A 23,259-nucleotide genomic window follows, 5' to 3' on the forward strand; every position below is an offset into this window, starting at 1 on the left:
ACATCAAGGCCCTTCAAATAATGGGAATGAAACAAAGGGAATCAACAATTGTCATGAACCAAACTGGAAGTCTGCAGATTTCATTTTCAGCCAAATGACTGCATAATACAGAGAAGAGTGCTCTTTTGGTGATGGCACATTGTAACGAAAGGATATTTTTCATTCTTTGTGGGTCATTTTAGTTCCAGAAGTCACTTGAGGACGTGACAGGTATGTACAGGAGCTCTTGGATTTTGTTAGCGCACTGTTCTAAGGAGATCAGTGGCAGAGAGACCCCTGACCAATGTACGCTGGATTTCATGAGCCCTGGTGATTTGCTTTGGAATTAGTTGTTTGATGTTTTTTTGGGTCCACTTCTTTTCAAGAAGGAACATGAAGATAACTATGTTCTGCAGTTCTCTAGGATTCTCTAGGATTGTTTTTTGAGAGCTACTTGATGAAATAGGTTGAAGGGACGGGTTGTAGAGCAAATTAGTTAGAACTAATGGTTTCTACAAAATGAATTGAAGTTTGTAAGTCAGCCTTTAATTCGTGGTCAACATTCCTGGAATGTGCTGCAATATGTGGCATAACTGTGTTTTTTAGTTTAATCTAACACAATCAGTTGGTGGTCCTTCAGGAAGGAGTGAAGAATGGGATGTTCTTTCTTTGAGTAGTTATAGGGAAGAACCACATGACCACATCATAGCTCAGTAAAGTTCTATGGGAAAAACATAAGCCTCAAAGCAGAAGTACTGCTATTCCTGCATAGATCATTGAACCAAAGAAAGGCTTTTCTTCAGGAAATCTAATCTGGACAGAAGTCTCAAACTCTAAAATAAGGTTTTCTATGATATACTGGATTTTAAGATGTATTTTATACACAAAAAAAATATTGTACTAATATAACAACAGGAGCTCTAGGAAGGAAGCTGTGATCAGACTGGTATATTCTCTAACAAACATCCAATTCTAACAGGATAAAGATATCTTATACTGTACTAGCTTATTCATTTTCCCTGTAAGAAGGCTTATACTGATATGAACCACACTTATATCTACAACTATACTTGTAGAGATGTAGTTATTTAACTATTACTTTCTTGTCCAGATGCTCTGAAACATTTCAGGCTCAGCTTTGAATATAGCCATTTTTATGAATAATACATCACATTAAAATGATCCATTTCAGCAGCAGAGATTTGTTTGTTTCATAGTGTATTTGTCTTGAAGATTATTTTCAACTTTCCTATACTACTATAGCATCTTTTGTTACCTCTATAGCATCTTTTGATTTCAAAGCACCCCAAAGAGAGCACCAAAACCAACCTGCCTACCCACCACTCAGAGATTTATCATGACTTCTCCACTTCAGGCTTTTTTGGCTGTCCTTAATGTTCTTCTTTAAACAATCTTTCAGTAACTCTTTTTTCTACTTCAAAAGTAAATTAAATTTACTGAGTTAGCTATCCCTAATGGTAGGATTCTCCTAAAACAATCCACCCACGTTACGTGTCTCAAAATTGCTATTTTCACAGAGTGACTAGAATTAGTTATAAAAAGATTTAAAATCTCTGAATGCCACATCTGCAGTGAATACTGGGAATTTGGTTTGGCTCATAGACTGTGATCCCTAACAAGAGGTTTTTGGGGTTTTTTTTTGATAATGCAAACAAAAAAAAGGTGCCTGCCAGCAAGAAAAAAATTTTTCTTCATTTTCTTGGAAACAGCTGAATTGTAGGGCTAGCTAAGGGGAATCACAATCTCTTTTTGTTGCATATACTAATCTTTTGTGCTCTGTAATCCTTATTATCAAGCAATGTTTGAAATTTTTGTGCAACTGAATGGGACATAAGTTATAGGTAGCCTTCTGGCGAGCCCATCACAGGCTCCTATCTCTCCACATTGTTTATAAAAGGAACATAACCATTTACTGTGTGAGGACTGGCTCATTAAGCATCTAAAGTATAGGTTCAAGTGGTCTGGACCATACTCATGGAAGTTATCAGGGGCTAACAGCTCAAGTGTTTACTCAGTTTTTGTAAAAGTTTTGCAACTTTATATATTCTTATCAGTAGCTGACTTAAGCAGCTGAAAGCTAATTTGGAAATGCCCACATGAATTTAAATATTCAGAGAAGTGATTTCAGCATAGCCAAACTTAATGGTAAGATAGTTCAAATGGTATAAGTTGCTGATATGAGTTGGATCTGGGCTTAGGTCACACAGTGTGAGAGTCTGTGTATTTGTATGTGATAAAATGCTTTATTTCCTTTAATTACTATTTTTTAAAAAAACTCTTAAATGTATCATTTAAGAAGGAAAAAGGAAAAAAGAAGCATTCAAAAGTTAGAATATTTTGCATGGTTTTGGTCTTTCCATTATTATTATTTCTCTATGGCTATCTGTTTTCAACTTAGATGTAATTTCCAAAGAACTATCTGTACTCTGTACTACACTGCACAGAACTGTGTAAGTAATAATAACCTGCATGTATCTCCAAAAAAACCCCATATACACCTACTTGCAGAGTGTTGGCAGCCCTTGGGCTTTTGACATATTGCCAGGACAACCTGCAGCTCTAGTTGTGCACTGCTGGTATTTCAAAATATTTACATGAAAAATAGATGGCAAACTAATTATAGAAATTATTTCAAAGTGAAATACGGTGATTCATTGAGATAAACTGAAAAATAAAACTAGGCAGTGTTATAAGCATGGAGTATATAAAATTCATTGCAGCTACAATTAGTGATCACAAATGTTCTACCATGAATATTTTTGAGGGATATGGGACACAGAGGCAGCTTCCCCAGGAGGCCACCATGGCGCTGTCTTCAACCTCACTCCAGAATGGCTCTATTGTCATTTGAATTCACTCCAGACTATGAAAGTAGGCTTCAATCTACCCAAGAAGCAGTTTATTCAATATGATCTCCTTCCTCAATGATGATTTGGCCACTGCACTGAATAATACTGTTATTCAGCTTTACGGTCCCCCATCTCTCCAGATCAAACTATCTGGCATGTTTGGCCCATATTTGTAGATCAATCAAACTTTCTAATCTACTCAGATTTGGCAAGCATGTTATTTACCAGAAATATCCTCTTATACATTAGTTTCTCTATCAAGGGGAGCAAGATCCAGAAGCACTAACTCCATTTATAAATTAATAGATACATTCCAAGAAAAACATCAATATCAGAATAGAGAACATGAACATGTGGAGAAAGGCTGATATTTGTGAGAGCTGATGTTATAGTGTGAGACAGCAAAGTTACAACTGCAAAGTATGTGGAAGTCCTAGCAAGAAAACATCTCAATTAGTATACATGGCAGGGCTGAGATTAATGTAAATTAGGAAACCCACTCATTTTCTGAACTGCTAATCTGCCTTGAACAAGAAAAATGTAGTTGAAACCTAGAGATAGAAAGTCAAATTTCTCTCTTTGTGACACACACACTTTCCTATTGATTTCATTGTATTGCAAAACAATAATGAAGTGGGGAACTTTGCTGTGAGGTTGCAGCCCTCTGAGATATTTTTCTTGTTAAGGACAGACTAGCAGGTCAAAAAGCAGAGCTGTGTTTTGATCTTCATATTTTTGGCTTTCTCTTTATATGTTAATGGGACTGCTACTCTCCAGTGTAAGTCCCTTGGGTGTTACTTTGACTTATTGTAATTTTTAAACCCTTTTAAACCTGCAGTAAAATCTTGGAACATTTATTCTACTACAGTCACAGTGGGGGTTGTTTGCTCTGAGAGGCAGGCTTTCTGCTGAGTGTTCATTCATGGAACTGAATCAAGTAAGTTTTAAGATTAAATTCAAGTATCTATTTCGAAGACCTGCAACAGCAGCAGGAGCACCTGCGATGCTCTGCTTCCACTCACCCCCTACATGTCACAGTCTGGAGCCCAGATATTTTTTCCCACTTCTGTCCCAGATCCTGAAATGCAACTCAGACCTCTTACAGGTGATCATTTACTTGGTTTTGTCGTCTTATTGCCATAGTTCTTGACAAAGCTTTCTTCTTTACAGCAAAGCTGTGGGTCAGTTTAGAGGTCATGTAGTGGAGGCCCCCTGCACCTTATTTCTGTAGCACACTTAATTTTTGCACGTGTTGTGTCATTAGTTGTTATCACATGAACACTGACTAGGCTTCACATGTGAATATTGTTTTCTGTCTTAATTTTTTGCCTCATAAGTTTATAGGACACAAACCAGAGGGGGGGCTGCAGACCTATGCTACATCAACCCAACGGCATCTTCATCAGCACTCCCAGGACAATATTTTAAGATCCTATATTAAACATTAAATTACTGCAGATTATTCTTTAAGATTTAGTCATAAAGTGCTCTTTTGAGGACAAAGACTTCAATAACAGCAGTCTTTTTCTCCCAAATCACTGTTTACATTGATGATCGTTTACCAGAGGGTTACTGTTCTTGGTAGCTTGCTTTTATTTGCCTTTCTTATATCTGATCTGGAAGTGTTCTTCCATATTTGGGATTGATAATGTTTTGTCTAGAAGAAGTAGGTTTTAGGCAAAGGAATGAAATACAGAATTACTTTTTTCTCTGCTTTCTTGCAACTCTCAGCTGACAGTATGTGTTGTCAGATAGAAATAAAAGTGCAGTGTTACAATTTTCTGTCTGTGGTATGTATGTCTTAATATATACCATATGGCTGGGGGGCAATGCACCAGATTTTTTCTCATGAGTGATTTTTTTCTCACTAGAGTTAAAAGTAATAATATGGAAATGAATGAATAAAATAATTTGCTCTCCCTCTGGGCTTGTTGGCTGTGATTATTCTTGCTTATTTTGCTGTGTAAAGTTTTGTATTCAGGTTTTGTTTCCTGAAAGTTTTGTTGCTGTTCATGGTTGTTAGCTTGTAACATGTTTTCTGAGGCATTTCTTCTTCATGGGTACCATTCTGCTTTCAGTGGGCAGAAATTCAGACTGCTGGGCATGCTGTTCTCTTTAGTAACTGCTTAGTGAAATACTTTCAACATTATAGTCCGTTGCTGATTAGTGGGGGAGTTGCAGCATGAAGTTCCAAAGAGTGGGATCATTGCTGTATTTAATATAGAACAAATAGGAGGCAAAGGAAACTATTACCCATTTCACAAGGGAAAGGGAACAACTGCCAGACTGCAGTGATCAAGTTCCAGTTTACTGTTTTGTCCTGTAATCATCACACATTTAAAAAAAAAAAAAAAATGTTCAAGATGCACAAAGAATTAAAGCAACTGTTTGGGTGTTGGTAGAAAAGGAATTTTTCTTTTTTGCCAAAATACCACAGAAGTCTGCAAATCACAGCTGATATTTCTGCTTTGGTGATGAAAGAAAGTGTGAGAAATGTGTAACAAGGAAACACTGATTTTTCAAACTCCAGCTTTACGGAGTACCTGAACATCAAAACTCCTGCCTCTGTTCCCCCCATGTACCTCCCTGGTGACAGTGAGGTGACACTGATAGTCAGGGAATCACCCTGGTGGGTGTCAGTTGGGTGCTGATGGCCGACACTGGCTGGCCTCAACCTGCTGTCACAGCCATGCTGGCTGTCACCTTCAGCCCCCCCCTTGGTACACAGAACCTGCCTGAGCACATGCTCACCCTCACGGGGATGCTTCAGCACAGACCTAAAGCCTTGTTGCCACTGCCAGCCAGAGTATTCCCAGTTCAGTTCTCCTATACTATAAAAACTGTAAATGTAATAGATTTGTGGTTACAGAGGAGGCAAATCCATCAGGTTTTATCTTCATACATCAGAACATCTGTGGAGCATACAGGCAGTGTACAGGACTGTGTTTCCTTCCACCGCTAATGTGATCAGGACAGAGATACTGGTGGGTTTTAGCCAGTAGTGTTGAATTCTCAGCATAGTTTCAAAAAAAGAACTCGTGGAATTGACAATTTTAATTGAGATTCCTCCATTCAACCCACAAAACCATTTTTCTTTCCCCACTTCTCCCTTACCTCTCCCACCAACCATTGTTCAATGGTTTCTCAGCTCCCTTCATCCCTTTGCAGAGGCTGAGAATGGCCATGATGCCCATTAAGCAGCTTTACTTACAGTTCTAGCTTCTATATTTATGTATCATGAGGAACTTGTAACTCTTTCTTCAACTCCCAAAAAGGCAGTGTTCCTGTGTCGCTGGTATCAACTGCTTAAAAAATACCTGAACACAGTATTACAGACACTGTAACTACTGTTTACAAATTGCATGTTAGAGTGGTTGGCCATGTTTAAATGTATGAAGATAAAACAATATTCTGTCATAGCTACAGCTGGCTTTTCCCTCACAGACATGTAGCTCCTGCACACAATCTTTCCTGAGCAGATAGGAAAGGCTTTTATGAGACACCCCTGCCCCCAAAATCTCCCAGAGGCTCTGGGACTGGCCATACCGCAAGTCACTTCAGTGTCCCAGCAAGGGGACACGGGGCTGTAGGAGACCTTACACAGCTCATCCAAATGCGGGCATCGCTGAGGCTGCTGTAAGCCAAGCCATAGGGAGGGCATCAGGAGACCTGGACCACCTCCAGGACTGGTCCTCTGGATAGAAACTTCCTCCTGTCTCCAGTTCTGTGGAGATGTTGCAGCCAGCACTGATGAAGGACACACTGTGGCTTGTGTACACAGTATGTGGTTTCAAGTTGACTTTCAGATCATCTGAGATAAGAAATTGGGGAATAAGACAGAATAACTTGCATCACAAAATCACTTCTAAACAAGAAGATATGTCTGTAAATGATAAATACTCCATGTGGAAAAATACTTCCAGGGAAGTACCCCTGGTTTCATTATTTAGTTATCCTTATTGATTGGTTTCACAGAATCACAGAATTGTCTAGGTTGGAAAAGACCTTGAAGATCATCTAGTCCAATCGTTAACCTAACAATGACAGTTCCCAACTACACCATATCCCTCAGCGCTATGTCAACCTGACTCTTAAAACCCTCCCGGGATGGGGACTCCACCACCTCCCTGGGCAGCCCATTCCAACGCCCAACAACCCGTTCTGTAAAGAAATACTTCCTAATATCCAGTCTAAACCTTCCCTGGCACAACTTGAGGCCATTGCCTCTTGTCCTATTGCTTGTTACTTCGTTAAAGAGACTCATCTCCAGTTCTCTGCAACCTCCTTTCAGGTAGTTGTAGAGGGCGATGAGGTCTCCCCTCAGCCTCCTCTTCTCCAGACTAAACAACCCCAGTTCCCTCAGCCGCTCCTCATACCACATGTTCTCGAGACCCTGCACCAGCTTCGTTGCCCTTCTCTGGACACACTCGAGTAATTCAATGTCCTTTTTGACTGACTTAATTTGCTTTGGAGGAAACTATAAATTTTATAACATCAGAGTTCACCAATAATGTTGATAACAGAGATATAAAGTGTAATCAGTGACCATGCAAGTGCAAGGAAGATACCACACGCTGAGCATGTCCTTCAGTGACTGAGGCAGTGACAGCAATGTAGGGAAATGCAAAATATGTCTGCAGGCGAAGGATCAAAATAGAGGAAATGCATTACAAGGCAGACTGCTGCCAGAAACCATTAAGTTCATTTAAAATAAATTAAAGAGAGACTTAGGGTTTTGTAAGTAAAGCCTTGAAGCCATTATCCCAATTAGTCATACTAGGCTATAGAAGAGCAAACAGGATATTGGCACGTGTCACCAGCGCCAGGATAGCCAAAGAAGGGGTGTTGTCAGTATGCAAACCACTCGGCCCAGCCCAGCTAGAACCTGGGCTGAGGATTAGTTACAAAAATTTTTTTTGGAAGCTACTGCCTTGGAAAGGATGCATTATAGATCTAATCAGGATGTAGGTGTGTTATAGCTGAGTGTGTGGCAGTTACATTTTTATTGGGATGTGTAATTGTTTTCTAGTTGTTACACAGCAATGTTTCATTTGATGTTATTTTAACTGGTAAGCAGGGAGGTTTGGTTGGTTCATGGCTTCATTTAAGTGAGAAGGTCAGCATGGTTTTGTCAGTTAAGACTGCTGGTTTGCAGTTTCACCTCTACCAAAGCAAATTCAGAGCAATTCCAGGGGCTCCAGCACTGCCTCGGTGAATTGTGACTGCCATAAAGAGAAGGATGTGGTTACTGCTGGCCCTGAAAATGAGTCTGGTGGGAGCAGATGTCTGGTGTGATAACAGGGTGGCCCTTTGTCACATTTGTCCGTGGTACAAAACCTATCAAGCAGTGTGTCTGATGTTTGACTCCTGGGACACATATTAAGGTTTGAGAAGTGGGAAGATTCAGAATAATGCAATATTTTGGGGCAGTTGAACAAGAGTTGCTCATACCAATGAGACACTCACCAGCCAAATACAATAACAGTAAAAAAACCCAAACAAACCCCAAAACATGAGTGCAAACCAGGGACAGCTGCTTTTCTGCAAGAGAGTAAACTGGAATACATTGCTAAAATAGACCTATGAAAAGTTAGTACAGAATGAAGGTATCAGCCTAGCAGGTTTCTAGAAAGAAAAATATAGAAGTTGCTATTATAAAACATGCTGGGGCTGTTAGGAAAACATTCAAAATAGATTTTGGCTCAAGACTTTGAAATGAGATTTTTTTTTTTATTATTTTTATTTCAACAACACAGTCGCTTATTAGCATTTTCTATTTATATTACTGCTGGTCCCTGTTTACCGTTACTAAATCTACTTGCCTTGGAGCACTTAGTACCATGTTGCTTTCTATGGAGCACTTAGACTTCAGCTGTAAATTGTCCTCTTATCCTTCCTGACAATGGGTGGCCACCAACACGCTGCAGACCAGGGTCTCACCGCCCCCACCCCCTTGACTCATGCAACCATATCACATATTACACAAGGGGCTCATTCAATGTCTTGGGGAATTATGCAAATTAAAGGGGATATTCTCCTCCCTGTGCACCACAATTTCCATATGTGTAACTCCTGTTAGGTTTAATGAGACCGGCACTCATAAATCCCTGAGATAAAATTATACCCCTAAGTGGGTTCTAACAAAAGGCTGCTCAAAAGTTTTGATTAACAATACCTTAAAAGTAGAACATTAAAAGAGAGAATAAACAAAGAAATATTCTCTCTTTCAGAGCAAATTTTCCTAAATCTGTACATTAGGGGTTCATGCCTGCAAACCTGTGTTTCTAGTGAAGTGTTCACTTCAGTAAGTATTCAAAAAATGTGAACATAAAGCACTGTTCTTGTTAGCACCTAAATGCCTCTAACCTGATCTGCTTCATACCTGGATTCCAAATTGTGAATGTATTTCAAATGTGAGCTTGCAATTTTTCAGACCTATAAAGAAAACACATTTAAATTTTATACATGTAACAAAAGGTCATAAAAACCATACTTCTTGTCCCAAGTCTGAGTCACTTCAGCACAGCGGTATCCCCACAGGAATTAGATTGCTCTATTCAGGCTCTACTTGGCTCCTGACCACAAAAGGAGTTTCGGATTTTAGTGACAGAATTTGTTATACACTTATCTATTCTTTTTCTACTGTTCTTTACTAACCTGTGGATAGTATTTTCCCCAATATGGCATATGCTGGAAGGGTTTATTATTTAATAATAAAGCAGTAGTAATAATAATAGTGAAATAAACATGTGACTTAAAGAAAGATAAAAGTAATATATTGCCGGGTGGAAGAACGTATCTGACAGTTTCTGATCTTTTCTTTCTTCATACTATTTAATAATTTATCAAACCATCCTGACCCTTAATTGATCACAAGGGCCACCAGGTGCTTTAGCAGTCTGTTACATTCTATCAAACGAGATGTGTTTTTCCTGTGAAGCAGAATGGAATCATCCCCCAAAATCAATCGTCAACAGCATAATTTAGCTAGGTAAGTGTAGTTCACTTAGGGTCAGATTCTGCACCTTTACTCACTTAGAAAGTAACTTGCCTGGGTAATTCAGTTGCCTTTAACTGGCTACATGCTTAAGTAGAAACTGCATAAGCACATAATGGTACATTTGTGTTCATGTTTTAGACATTATAGTTACCAGCTCCAGATATTTCTTCACTTGCAACAGTCCTTTTTAACAAACACTGCAGATGTATTTCTTAAACATATATTAAAAAAAAAAAAAAAAAAAAAAAAAAAAGCCAAACAGAAAGAACCTTGATTTTCTTCCTACCACTAGTTCTTCACAGAATTTTAAGACTTACATTCGGAGTCCTGAAAGGGGTTCATAACAGTTTAAGGATGTTGCTCAAATATTCTTCCAGTAATGAAAAATAAACCATTATTTCACTTGCTATAGCATTCAGGGAAAACACGTATCCCATTTTTACATGTGTTCACAGGTAAGGATGAAAAAGATCCTTTAAACATCCAAAGCAATTTAGGACAAAGGGAGGTGCCTAACTCTGAAAATGTAGTCTGAAAGCTGCAGCTCCAACATCTGTAAAATGCACTTGGTGTCTATATACATCCAGTGAATAGATTTTAGCCTAAAACCTTCCTCAGGGTATGCACTTGGATTTCTGTGAATTCAGGTCTTGCCAGCTACCTGCCCAACTGTGTCACAGCCTCTGTTGCTCCCCAGATGATGTGGAGAGGCATGTGGCTTTCCCTTAACTAGCAGGAGAACCCTGGTTCTGTGGTGATCCTGGAGACCTGTCCTACAAGGACTTTACTAAAAAACCAGGCTCCTTGTTAGTAGCCACCAAGATATGTCACTTGTCCCAGCACTCTTGCATCTGAGTAGTGAGGTCATATATGCAACAGAAGACTGGGGGAACCTCTGTATACAATTAATCTTCAAATTCATAGAGGGGATGTGCTTCTGGGAAGAAGAAACTATGGGCATAAGCTCTCTGCCAAAGTGATTGCTTTAAACCATAGATTGTTATAAAAAATGTGGCTACTGGCATCTCCCCATTTTGAAAAAAATTAACTGTCCTACATGTCCTCTCAGAACAAGTCCCTGGTGCTGCATGGGAGAAGTAAGCTGCAGGCCCTGGTTTGGCCACTTTAGCATAGGATTAGTACAGGAGGTGCATTCTGGCACAGTCCTGTTTACATCACTCCCTGCTTCGTAACACCAGGCAGAACCATGTTTAGCTTGTGGGTTAATGGATCACCCTTCAAGACGCTAGAGCCTGGATGGAGAATGTAGGTCCCCAGCTCTGTTTTCTGAGGGAAAAGATTGTTCCTAGGAGTAGGTACTTCATTTTTACATAATGCAAAATTTAATTTGAAGGTGTCTGTTTCTGACTTAAATTTATTATCTACTAATCAGGAATGATTACTTTCCCAAAGATCCCAGAGTGATTTGGTTACTTACAGCTTTATTTTCTTGGTATTTCATCAATATTTTATATTTGACATTTTGCTGTCACTCATGCGTAACTTTGAAAATGGAAGCATGTACCAGATAATCAGTTTAGAGGCAGCAAAACCAAAATGAGGTCATTCATTTTACACCTGTATTTAACATTAATCCTCTCCTTTAATATCATACTCAATTCATATAATAAATAGGAAACGGTAGACTACCTATCATCTGTTTCAATGCTGGAAAGTCTCTTGAGACTTAGCCTTGATGAAGGATTTACCAGGGACCTTGACATGCAAATGAGCTCCTTGTGTAAAGTTCTGGTTTAGGAAACTGTTTTCTAAGGACCATATGTAAGAAGGATATGTCACGCTGTAACAAGGAACGTTACATAGTTACCATGTGTAAGTCAGGACTATCACAGATCCACATTTCTCAGACTTAAAAAGCAGAACATTATGTGACTCTTACTGCATTTGTCTGCACCATTAGATGCTTCCCAAGCTCTGCCAGTAGAAGATATCATCTTTTGGCTTCCAGGGGTCCAGATGGCAGAATAGTTCCTCTCCTCTGTAGCTCTCCCTTCTGGAGAAGCTACACAACAAGGTGAAAGTAATAAGGAGTTCAGGAATTGCACTTCCACTTGGCCATTTATGGACCACCTAAACCAGGTGGTCTTGCTCACCTTCCTGTATGCCACCTTATAAAAGAGGCAAAATATTTCCCTGCATTAGCTGCTACATCCCTACTAGCGATTCTGATTATCAATAAAATAATTTTCCACATGTAAAGATTGAAGCTATGTATTTGTTATCAGCCTTTACCTAAGATTTTCCATTCAGAGATTCTTCTCTATCCCTAGATTTCTTGTATTTAATCTATATCTTGAAATCTACCTCTACACATAGAAGTTCTTTGATTCAGTGACTATAGATAGTGCATTGAATAGGGTTAAGCACATTTTTAAAAGTTTGCACAGTAAAACCAGCTGCTGAGTTAAATCTTGAGAGGGACTGGGCATGTCTAGTTCCTCTCCTAGCAGTGCTATTGGTAAGTAAAAAGCATGTCTGGGATTTGAATGATTATACTGAGACTCGTAAAGCCTCAGCAGTTTTAGGGGATGGAGGATCTAGAAAGTGTGGATGTCTGAAACACGTCAGTATGATGAGTGCACACTGTAAAAAAAGAGGGAAAAGGAGTTCAGAGAGATGCTAACAGTATCTTTGCATGTAGCATGTTTTAGAGCTGTAGACGTGCAGCTGTCACAAACCTTTGAACATTTCAGTATTCAGTAAGTCACATGGAAACAGTTGATTATTTGCAAAAGTGTTTATAGAGCTTTATACAGACAGATCTTAAAATTTTACCTTAAGATTATCACTTTTGTAAACACTAGACTTGAACATATATAGTTGTACTGGTCAACAGGACATGAAAGGTGGATGCCTGTAGAACAATGTTGACCTGAGCCATGCGCCTTAAACGAAGGCAAGCTCTGTCTTTGAAGCTGTCTGATGTACATACAGGATACAGTTTTGTTCTGAGAGCTGCTATATAATCAGGCTTGTCTTGTATTCATTTTATTTTTTGCAGCAAAACGCTGTTTCACATTTGTCCTTTGATTTGTTATGGGGCAAACATTCAGTCTGGGAAGCAGCTTGCCAGGTTGGAGAGGGAATGGAGGAGAAGGAAGGAGTTGCCTCCCATAGCAGGGACTGCAAAAAGACTGGAAGCAAGAGGGGGAAATAACAATCTTTATCCTTAATTTAGTGAGTTCTTAGTATCAACTACCTTTCTCGATTTTTGGCATTTTTATGATCAGATTTTCAGTAGGAAACTTCAGGGTTTAAGCATCAAAAAGGTTTTTTAAATATAACTGTCACTCACTGCAGACTCAGTACTTAATTACTGTGAAATGTTCTGAAGACTCTGAACTCCAAAATGGAGTTGATGTACCCAGTAAAGGTCCAGCAGATGAGGAGTGGTTGTTTTTATTGAAAAAATTATAACAATAAATTATTAATAAAATATAAAGATAAAATGGTGATAAAATAATAAAATTGAATTCAGAATATTCTCTGGGCAATTCATTGACTTTTTTCTGAAAAAAATTGAATGAGTTGTTTTTTCATTGTTTAGAATTTATTCTAGTCACTGGGAAGTTGTGCTTTTTTTAAAACTGTAAATCAAAGGAAAAAGAAATTCTCCACAGATGTTGTATGTGTTTGATGTATTAGACACATTTTTGCAGTCTACTGCTTGAAACCTAGGGAATTCATTAACTCACAAGTTGCTGCCAAGGAGGGAAGCGGTCACATTTCCTGAGCTAGTGTGCCTGTCCCCCAGCTGGGGGATATGGTAGGGCAGTCTTTGTCCTCCCTTGTATTTGGCTGGCTCTGGAGAAAGGGGGATTTCTTCAAACTGAAGGGCTGTTCCTGTTTCTCCCCTGACAGCATCTGTTATTTAATTAACCTGCTAAAGTCTATAGCTGGCTCTGTTTCCCATTGTGCAGCCAGAGATGATGACAGATGAGAGCTGGTGCTCTGCATCAGTCCCAGAGACCCTGTCCCACATCACTGAAGTCACTGGCTTTAGCACAAACTTCAAAGAGAGAGGGACAAGACCCACAGCTTTGGGAAAGAAGCAGAGTTACCACCTTTCACCCTCAGGAAAGAAAAGCACTTGCCTAAGTACCACTCACCCTGCAAGGGACCTCTCGGCATATTTTTGGACACATCTGTCTCAGCAGGGCACTGCTGGATTGACTTCAACAGCGAGACCAGGGTAATGAGCCTGGGCACCAGTCAAGTGGGTTTCTTTGAGGATATTAATGCCACTCCTCCCAATTAGCTAAGGAAAGCAAAGCAAATGATCACTTAAAATGGCAGTACAGTGTGGCAAGAGATGACCAAATCTCATTTGCATTTAGTGTCTTGCAATAAGCAAGAGTCAGTGAAATATCATCTCCCTGGATTTCCCTACTACTGCTCTCCAGAAAGAGGCTCCACCCAGGGGAGCTTGAGCCTTCTCTGTGGCCATCCTGACCCAACAGGCTTTAGCATCGCTTGGGGATTTGAGCTGAAAGGTGTAACTGTGTGAATGATGGAAAACCTCATATGTATACTTCAGTGGGGAACTAATTGAAAAACCCTAAGTGAGAAGGTTGTGGTCATTTATAAAAGATACGGGCATCACTGCCATCACAGACTGCCTCCTGTCATTCCTGGGACAGATTACTTAAACTCGCTGTGGCTTCATTTCTTCCTCCACCAAAATTGAAGCTCGTTCAGAATTTAATGGGCCTCAGGATAATAACATATATATAACCCTGAGCTATAGTCTGTGACCCTCACCAGTACCTGAATGGGATTTCAGATGTTGGTTTTGATCTATAAAATGCTAAAAGGTTTGCTTGTGAGACAGTCCCCCCATCTCTGTGATGTGCTGCTGGCATGGCAGTCCCTGGAGAGGCACTGAGTGGAGCAGTGTGCTTGCACCAGGGAGGATTCACCCCCCTCCTTGTTGGAAATCTTTTGCTTACAAATTCCTTCCTCCTCTGGATCAGTGAGGGGTTAAGAGAAATTGCTGGGTTCACATTACAGAAGAATTGCTGTCAAAAACCATTGTAGAGGATTCTGAGAGGCAGAGATGGGTTTTATTTCTTTGTTGTTGCTTGAATTGCAACAAGTAAATGTAAGAAATACCAGCCACTATAAACTTTCTGAGATACAATCACCTATCAGCTAACATTGACCTTGTCGAGCACAGAGGTACCTGCTACCATTCACTTTTCCTTTTGATTCTATTAACAATGTTTCAGCCTATGTCACTATTTTCTGAACTGAAGGTTCAATATTTGAAGTAAGCTGGAACAAGGCATTTCCTTCTGATAAGTGCGTTCAAAAGAATAATTTCAACATTTACTGTTTAATGTACTAGGATTAAAGGTGTAGTAATCCACTCAAGTAAGCCAAAGGGTGTTAAACAAACAACCAAGTTTGCACTAATTTGTAGGAAACTACAGGAGGGCTCTGAGAGTGAGAAGATTGCTGTCTGATATTGTTTTTTTGTTAAAAAATACAAGTCTTTTGTCTAATGATGAACAGCACTGAATTCCAGGGGGAGGGATTAATAGATGACATTTACATTCATTCAGGTATTAAAGGCTGATTAAAAAAGAAAAAATCAAAGGAGTGTATACTGGTAAAACTGCTAAAGGTTGCTGGTTTTATTTCAGATCAGAAGAAGAGTGCATGAATCCAAAGTTCATCTGCTTTTTTTCAAATAGATGTGTCTGCCTACTAGAAAATAACACCTTTCTCTAAAAGCTTCATTTTGCTTATTAAAACATAGCATTTTTCCTTCAGGTTCTATTTTCTTTTAGATCTGTAATGGATAATGGAATAACATTAGATCTGTAATCAGGTAGTGGAATAACATTGATTTACAATCGCTGTGATCCAGCTCCTCCTTTAAAAATGCAAATAATTCCTCTGGTACTGGTCTCATGAAGAATAACAGTAGTACATACATGGACCCTCACAGTAAATACAAAGTCAGCCGTGACTCAAGCAAAGGCCAACTCCAATGTTTTCATTGGCATTAATTCTAATTACTCAGTGGCATACTTTTGGGTTTTCTTTTTTATATTCCATGTTGCCATGGTGAAACGCATGGCAGATGTATTTCTCAGTCTGTTAGCACCTTGCAATGAGACATTAACATGTGTTACTCTTTATCTCCCCTGTGTCTTTCTGGTAGGAATTATGTCTGACCACCAGTTTGGAAACCAGTTCATGTGCAGCGTGGTTGCATCACATGTGAGCCATCTCCCGACTACAAACCTCAGTTTTGTGTGGATTGCTCCACCTGCGGGGACGGGCTGTGTCAACTTCATGTACGTATACACACAATGCCTATGAGAAGATAATCGCTTTGGAGATAATGAAATGATCTAACCTCCTTGCAGTAGGACCTTATGTCTGGATCAAGGACATTGAGTTCTTCCCGGCTGAAGAGTTTTTGTGCATCTTAGGACTTTATATTTCAAAGCATTTAGGAAGGAGGTAGTGTTTTGTAACATAGCATGTTATCAGAGAAATAACATACAAGTGCATCAAGCCTAGCATTTCAATAGAAATCGATTCCTCTTAGTTATTAATCATATTATTGATCCTTTAAGTAGACAGCACATTTGCATTGACCAAATTTTTTATCTATTGCATTTAATAAGAGTTAGAACATCACACAGATGTATTATTCAGATTGTAAGCATCAACATAAAGTAGAAGTATTTGAGAGTAGTCACACTCAAGTATTTACTTTTCCTAATAATAAACACTTTAACTTCTGCTAAATTCAACTAGTTTACAATCTGGAAAAAGACAAGAGGTTATCCTTATTGGGTTTTTTTGTAATTTGTTTTAAAGACAACAATATAGCACCAACAAAATACACAGCTTAACATGTATTATTAGAATATATATTACTATATTTTACTTTGAAGTTATTTCTAATTATTTGTCCCAAAATTTTGGTAGATCACATTTGAGGGAGCAAATACACCTAGCGTAGAGTTGAACGTAGAAAATATTTCAAGTTTGACCTGTTCACAGAGAAAAAGTCAGACTGCTCCCTAATTAGATAAGTGAGCAGTTGTAACATTTTAGTGTGTGAGACTTTTTCTGTGTTCCTGTGACTGTCCTGTTTGTCAAAACAAATCTTCCTCTGAGTATTATTCCCTTTCTATCTATACTGGGAAGCTGCAGGTAAGTGCCCCACATAATCAAGTTATTTTACTATTTAACATGTTGTAAAAAATAAAAAGTGTGTGACTTCTTTGAAAACATAAGTTGCTGATGGTGAACACAGTACCTGTTGATTGATCGATCTGTGCCTTTGGAATTTCCCTTTTCCTACGTAATGCACATTTTTTTGCCTATACTGTTTCAGTATGTTATTTATTAGCTGCAATGACAATGTCAAGACATTTTTATTTCTAGCTTTCTTTTCCCTCTAAATGTCTAACAGTAAATTGGGAAAAAAATTAGTTTTGATGAGTGTTAACTCAGTTAACTCATCAAACAGTTGATGAGCTGTTTATAATATTTAAGATTCCCATTCACTACTTGACAAAAGTCAAATTTGATGAAATATTTGAGGAAATACTGTCACTGTTTTACTGAAATTCTGTGTCAGAAAAGTTAGCCTCATAAAATCATTGTATATGCCTTGAGGAAATATGTCAGCTATGTTTTTTCTGTTGAAAAGCTGTGAATTTTATACTACCTTTAATTCCTCTCTAAAAATAGTTTCCTTTGTTGATCAAGTTGTAGCAGCTAAATTTTGTTCTTTGAGCTGCCCGAGAAAAATGAGAAATGAGATGTACATTTCTGCATATGTTTGCTTACTCCCATTCTTTCTTGAATTTTTGTTTTTCCTGGTATTAAGAAATAATTATTGGTCCAGCTTGCACACTGACTGTGAATGTATTTATTTATATGAGATATGACCCTCCATTGCAAGTTTTGAGGTCAGTTTATAAATATTCATTTTCCTGTGACTGATTTTTTTTTTCCCCATGGTTTTGTATTGGGATTTTTTGTTCATGTTTGTCATTGTTGAAGAAGAGCTGACAAATAGCTTGACAAATACTACTATGCTGATTCCCATTTCAGTAAGATTAAAGGGACATTTTCTAAGACAATGAGTGCTTGCCTATCTTGAAATCAGTAGAAGGTTCATCAGTGGCTTCAGTGGAAACAGAGTTAGGTCAGCACCGAACGGTTTTGGAAATCCAACCTATAATACCCTGTTTGTATAAGCCATGACACACCTCTTCAAAAATGGTGGTGTTTGCACTATGTTAGTAAAGTCCTTAACCATGCTGCAGTGTGCAGAACATACATAGCAGAAATCTGAATTTATTCTTGACTATGTAATTTGCAGCATGGATTCCACCTATGTATGTCAGCAGTTCAGGTGGAGAGGCACCAAAACTGCCTTCCCTTGCTCTCCATGAGACTGGCAGGGCTGAGTGGTGTGACCCCGCACTGACGAGCCCAGCAGCACAGCTGCTCCCAGGGTCCCTGGCCCAGGTGCCCGTCAGTCTCAGTGGCTTTACAGACTGCCTCACCCCATGGTATAAGGATGCTCCATGGGTCATACTAGTTTGTCTCTGAGGATGAGCAAAACAATGCAGTTATATCAGTTTGGTGTCCTGTAGGACAACTTCAGACAAGAATGGAAAGGCTGAGCTCCTCCAAAGTTGCTGTTTACTCCAGGATCACACTCGGCTTCAGGACTTCTGGGTAAATGTGATCATCACTTGAAGGAAACGAAGGGAGGAGGAATTTGTTTTACCTCTAACCCTCCTCCTCATTTTTTCTTCAGCTGCCCACACTTTCTTGCCTCAGCTGTTATTTCCCCTGCCTACTAAATCACAAGTTGCAGTAAACAAAGCTATTTTTTTGGTGCAGTGTTAGTCTGCCTGTTTTACGCAGTTCTCTGACTTCAGGATTTCCAGAGAGTTCCAAGGCTCTGCCTTGTTCATCTCCATTTGCTCCTCTATACCAAATAATTAACTCAAACAAGATTTTTTAACACTTGAGACTAACTACCAGTCTAGTTGAAATTTAAAATAAATTAATTTTGAGTTTAATTAAATATAAATTAAAAATATTTACAAAAGGTACTTGAATTTATAGGCTCTGACAACAGTGCAATATAGGTAAGAGCTTCCTATGCTGTTTGTTGCCAATATGACTATGATTCAAATTAGGTCATTAGTCTTTGACTCTCTGGGGATGGATAATAAGGTTATTAATTAGCACTAACTTTGGTGTGCCATTTTTGCAGTGCATTTTTCCTCCCTAGACAATTCTTGGGAGGAACTGGACAAAGGTCACCAGGCAAATATCCCACAGGCCAGTGCACGGTTAGCTTTTATTAACTACACATACTGTTGACCTCCTCTGGCTTCCACTGGGAGAATGGACATGACACAGGGAAGCTGTGATCCTATAGACATTATGGGCAAAATTCCTTTTTGCTTCATCCATGCTTTGCTTTGCTTCCTCATGCTTCTAGAGCTCAGTCCTGAAAAAGGCTGAACCCCTAAGAAAGAAGATTTGTGTGCTGATGTTGTCAGTCTGTCCCCCATAGCTCTTGTACCCATTGGTAACCAAACAAACGTGTCAAGGGGGTTGAGGTATCAAGATACTAAGTTCCATAAAAATCAGCAGCCAGGTAGAGCTTTTATACCAGTAAATTCAGACATTCCCAGTGACAGTCCTGCCTGTTACAACGTGATTGTCTATAAACAGCCAGAAATTCTGGCATAAATTTGGCAGTTTCCAGCTACCAGCTCACTATGAGTTTCCCAGGCATGGCTAAGGAGGGTAGCTTCTGGCCACAGTTAGCTTACTAAAACAGCCAGTGCTGGACACCCAAAGCATTGCTGCTGTTGCAGGAATAGAGGACTAGCAAAGGTTTCATCCTCTGAGATGAGGGGAACTGGGAATGCTGTGGGGAGGCATGTGGGGCTCAGTTCCACAGGGGGCCCCAGCAAGGAAGATGGGCTTATTCCTGGGGATGGGAGATGCAGGGATACAGTAAACTGGGATTCACGCCTTATACAGCAGCTTGCCAGCACAACACTCAGTTTCTTTTCTTCCCCACTGGAAGATTCCTCATCTCTACAACTTGATGTAATCCAGTTATTTGCATCATGTGCAGGGATGTGTCACTGCCAGATCTGAATGTAATGTTGCCTAATGGAGCCATGCATCTTTCCTTGGTTCAGCGTTTGACTCAGCAAGCCTTCTCCCCGATTTCTTTGGGCCAAGGATGGTGCAGAGCCCTGCGCTCCATGGGGGAAGGTGGCTGGAGCCAATCTGCTTCTATGCAAAATCATGCAATGGCCATTGTTTTTACACTGATCATGTGCAAACTGTTACTTATTCTGTCATCTTTTTTTTTTTCTTTTTTTGTCAAACTACCTTATTATGGTTAATAAATAAATATTTAAAAGTACCCCTTTATAAAATACACTTCTAAGAGAAACACAGAAATCTGTTGGTGTCTCTGTAGTACATCTCAGTGTAATCCTTCAATATTTTTTCACCATAGATACCTCCATATGAGTTGAGGAAATAAAAGCTAAAATGCATCATTTCTTGCAGAATAGTTTTCTTAGCAGTAATTTAGGACTATTTTAAACAGGTGTTGAGCACCAGGGGCTCCTAAGCAAGTTACCAGGATCTGTAAATGCTCTTTACCACCAAAAAATAGTAGGTCCTCCTCTAAACTAACAAGTGATTTCTCTGATTGTGTGCAAATTTGTGAGACATTATCTTCATAATCCTTCAGCTAGGTTTCACTGTTTGTAATTTCTGCTCTAAGCTCACACTAACCTAGTTAAAGCTCAGCCTGTCAGGGGGGATAATAATGGCTGTTAAGCAGGGTGGCATGCTGGGTTACATCTTAGGTTGTTAAGCCTGTTGTTTTATAGATGGCTGAACTCACTAGGCTGTAAAAGTGATAAAGCTGACCTAAATTGCAAAAGCATATTGTGTTTTGACCATCAGCATGGTTTATTGCAGAAGTTCCAGCTACTGTATGAAATAGGTTGCTACAGAAATTACTTTGGAAAATAAGTATTTTTCTTATACAGCCATTTTTGTTAGTCATTGAACAGGTGTCTTATAATTATGATTGTGTCTATACATATATTCACTATAACCTGTATTAACAGTGGGCTAGACTTCTGTAGTGCTGTCTGCCTGAGTCTGTAGGCAGTATCTAATAACCCATATAAGAGATGTGACCCATCACAACTGATCTTAGAATTTCATACATTGAAAAGTCTTTGAAAGTAGTCAAAGGCCCAATTGTATATTATTTGATGCCTAATTAGCCCAGCTTATGGTACAAACAGCTAAGAGGGAACAGGAGTAGCTGTGGCGGTGTGCCCTGGCGGTGTCCCCCTATGAAGACAGAGGTAGAAGAGCTGTGGTTGCTGAGGCAGGGCACAGCCACATCACTTCTCCTGAAGCAGGAGCAACTGGTTCTTAGCACAGCTCCAGGAAAATAGTTTGGGACTGAATGCTGAGGCAGACAGCTGAACTATTGAAAGAAACTTGGAAGAAACTTTCAAGAAAGGAGATGTGATTTTCATTGAAAGCATGTCTTTTCTCATAATCACCTAATGATACAACTGGGAAATTTGGAGTACCCTGTTCCAGAACTGGTCTTTTCATGTCCATGTGTTTAAGCCTGTTTCTAGGAACTGGCAAGTGTGTTAATGTTTGAACTTGAAATATCATGCTGAACAAACACTACAGAACATAAAGACTGTGATTGAGAGAATTGGTTACCTATTTAAAGTATTTATAGAAAAGCTACGATAATAATTATGGAAATATTGAATAAACATCCAAGAAGATTACATGGTTTGCTATATTAGTCCTCTAGCCAGGATGGGAAAGGGCTATGTTGTCTGAAGTCACCACGTTCCCCTGGTAAACCACTTAGCTAAACTGTCATTTAAGACACTGTTTACTGTTGTTTGAAGGAAATATAGAGAATTATCTTCAAGATCAAGTACACAATTATGTTTACTCTATACACAATGATAATGCAAATATTAAAACTGGAAAGTAAACAAAAAATAGTAAATATCCGAACTAATGTCCCTTAGGTCCCTTGTATTTATATATAGTCACTCAACTCTTAATTATATGGTCATATAAGTTTTTATCCCTCATGTTCTTTAGATGAAACAGAATTGTACAATGAAATATATTGTTCATTGCAGTCAGTTGAAGAGTCTGTCATAATGCACATGGAAACCTTAATGTATAGACAGCCTTGGCTTTGGGGTTCTGTGAAGCACCAACTCCCTGCTTCAGTTAAGTGCTGCCCTTCTCTTCCTACTCTTTATTGTAAGGTAAGAGTGAAGCAGGATATTTCTTACCACTCTTTTTGATACCGATGTGGACTCTGTTTGAGACAAGGGTTGTACAGGCACCAAATAAGATACAGTACTTGTTTACAGTCAGGGTAATTCTGACATTAGCCCAGTGTTGCAGTTGTTTTATTTTTCCATATTGCTTATAACTTATGCCTTGTGGAAAAAACTAAATCATCAGTAATAGTTCCTTGTTGGTGTGTCAGTTTAATGGAACTATGAAGAAAAATTACTCCTTTGCTTGGTTTTCCACTTCCCTGGGTAGAGGCATTGTTGTACCGTCAATCAGCATTATGTGTAACATTCTGAAAATCACAAGCCAATATTTGATTCAGATCTTGGCTCTGCTTTCATGTCCCATTTTGATGTGGTGCCCAGATTACCTCCTTCATCTTCTGTGTTTGTTAATTTTCCAGTGAAATGCAAACACTGTACATGGAATCATTGTGGCTCCTCTAAGTATGACCCCAAGCAGCATAGACTCAACCGACTGTGCAGAATTAGATTTAGCTTGTCTATTAGTTTTGACTGAGTTTTGTCTATTTTGTGTGGTGGTAAAGCAAACAGAGATGACCAATGAGGAATTCTGGGTGTTTTCATAAACTTTGTTAGCAGAAGATGGTATCACAAAGTGTACTGTGATAGTGAGTATTCAAAGGTTTTCAGAGCAAAGGAAGAAAACCATGAAGGAGGAAGGAAGGTGGTTGCGCCTGATGTTCCACTTCTCAAAGGGATTTTCAGTTGTTCTCAACTGGAGATAGGATATGTCATTGTCTCCAGGTAAATATTTATGTGTGAGCTGTGTGTTTATAACTCCCTTGAGAGTTAATGGGGCTGCAGTCTCGTTCCATAGACATCTAGGGCCTGACATTCAGTTCTACACCTGGAGAGAGGTACCTGCAGGTCTAGAAGGTCTCTGTAGCTCTACTAGTTTCCTTAGGACATTCAAAATTATTTTAGATATATTTAGGCATCTGAATCAAGCCCTAGATCCCCACTGACCAAAATGGAT

General features: G+C 39.1%; 1 protein-coding gene across 2 annotated transcripts in view; it reads left to right on the forward strand.

The window, feature by feature from the left end:
* RELN (reelin) overlaps window positions 1-23,259 on the forward strand; it is a 296,224-nt gene that overhangs the window by 68,814 nt on the left and 204,151 nt on the right. For both annotated transcript variants that reach the window (XM_074827840.1, XM_074827841.1), the window contains exon 3: window positions 16,040-16,175. In XM_074827840.1, the coding sequence (XP_074683941.1) occupies window positions 16,040-16,175 (136 nt within the window). The remainder of the gene's footprint in view (window positions 1-16,039; window positions 16,176-23,259) is intronic.

The sequence above is a fragment of the Strix aluco genome, chromosome 5 (assembly GCF_031877795.1).
Source record: "Strix aluco isolate bStrAlu1 chromosome 5, bStrAlu1.hap1, whole genome shotgun sequence".
NCBI lineage: Eukaryota > Metazoa > Chordata > Aves > Strigiformes > Strigidae > Strix > Strix aluco.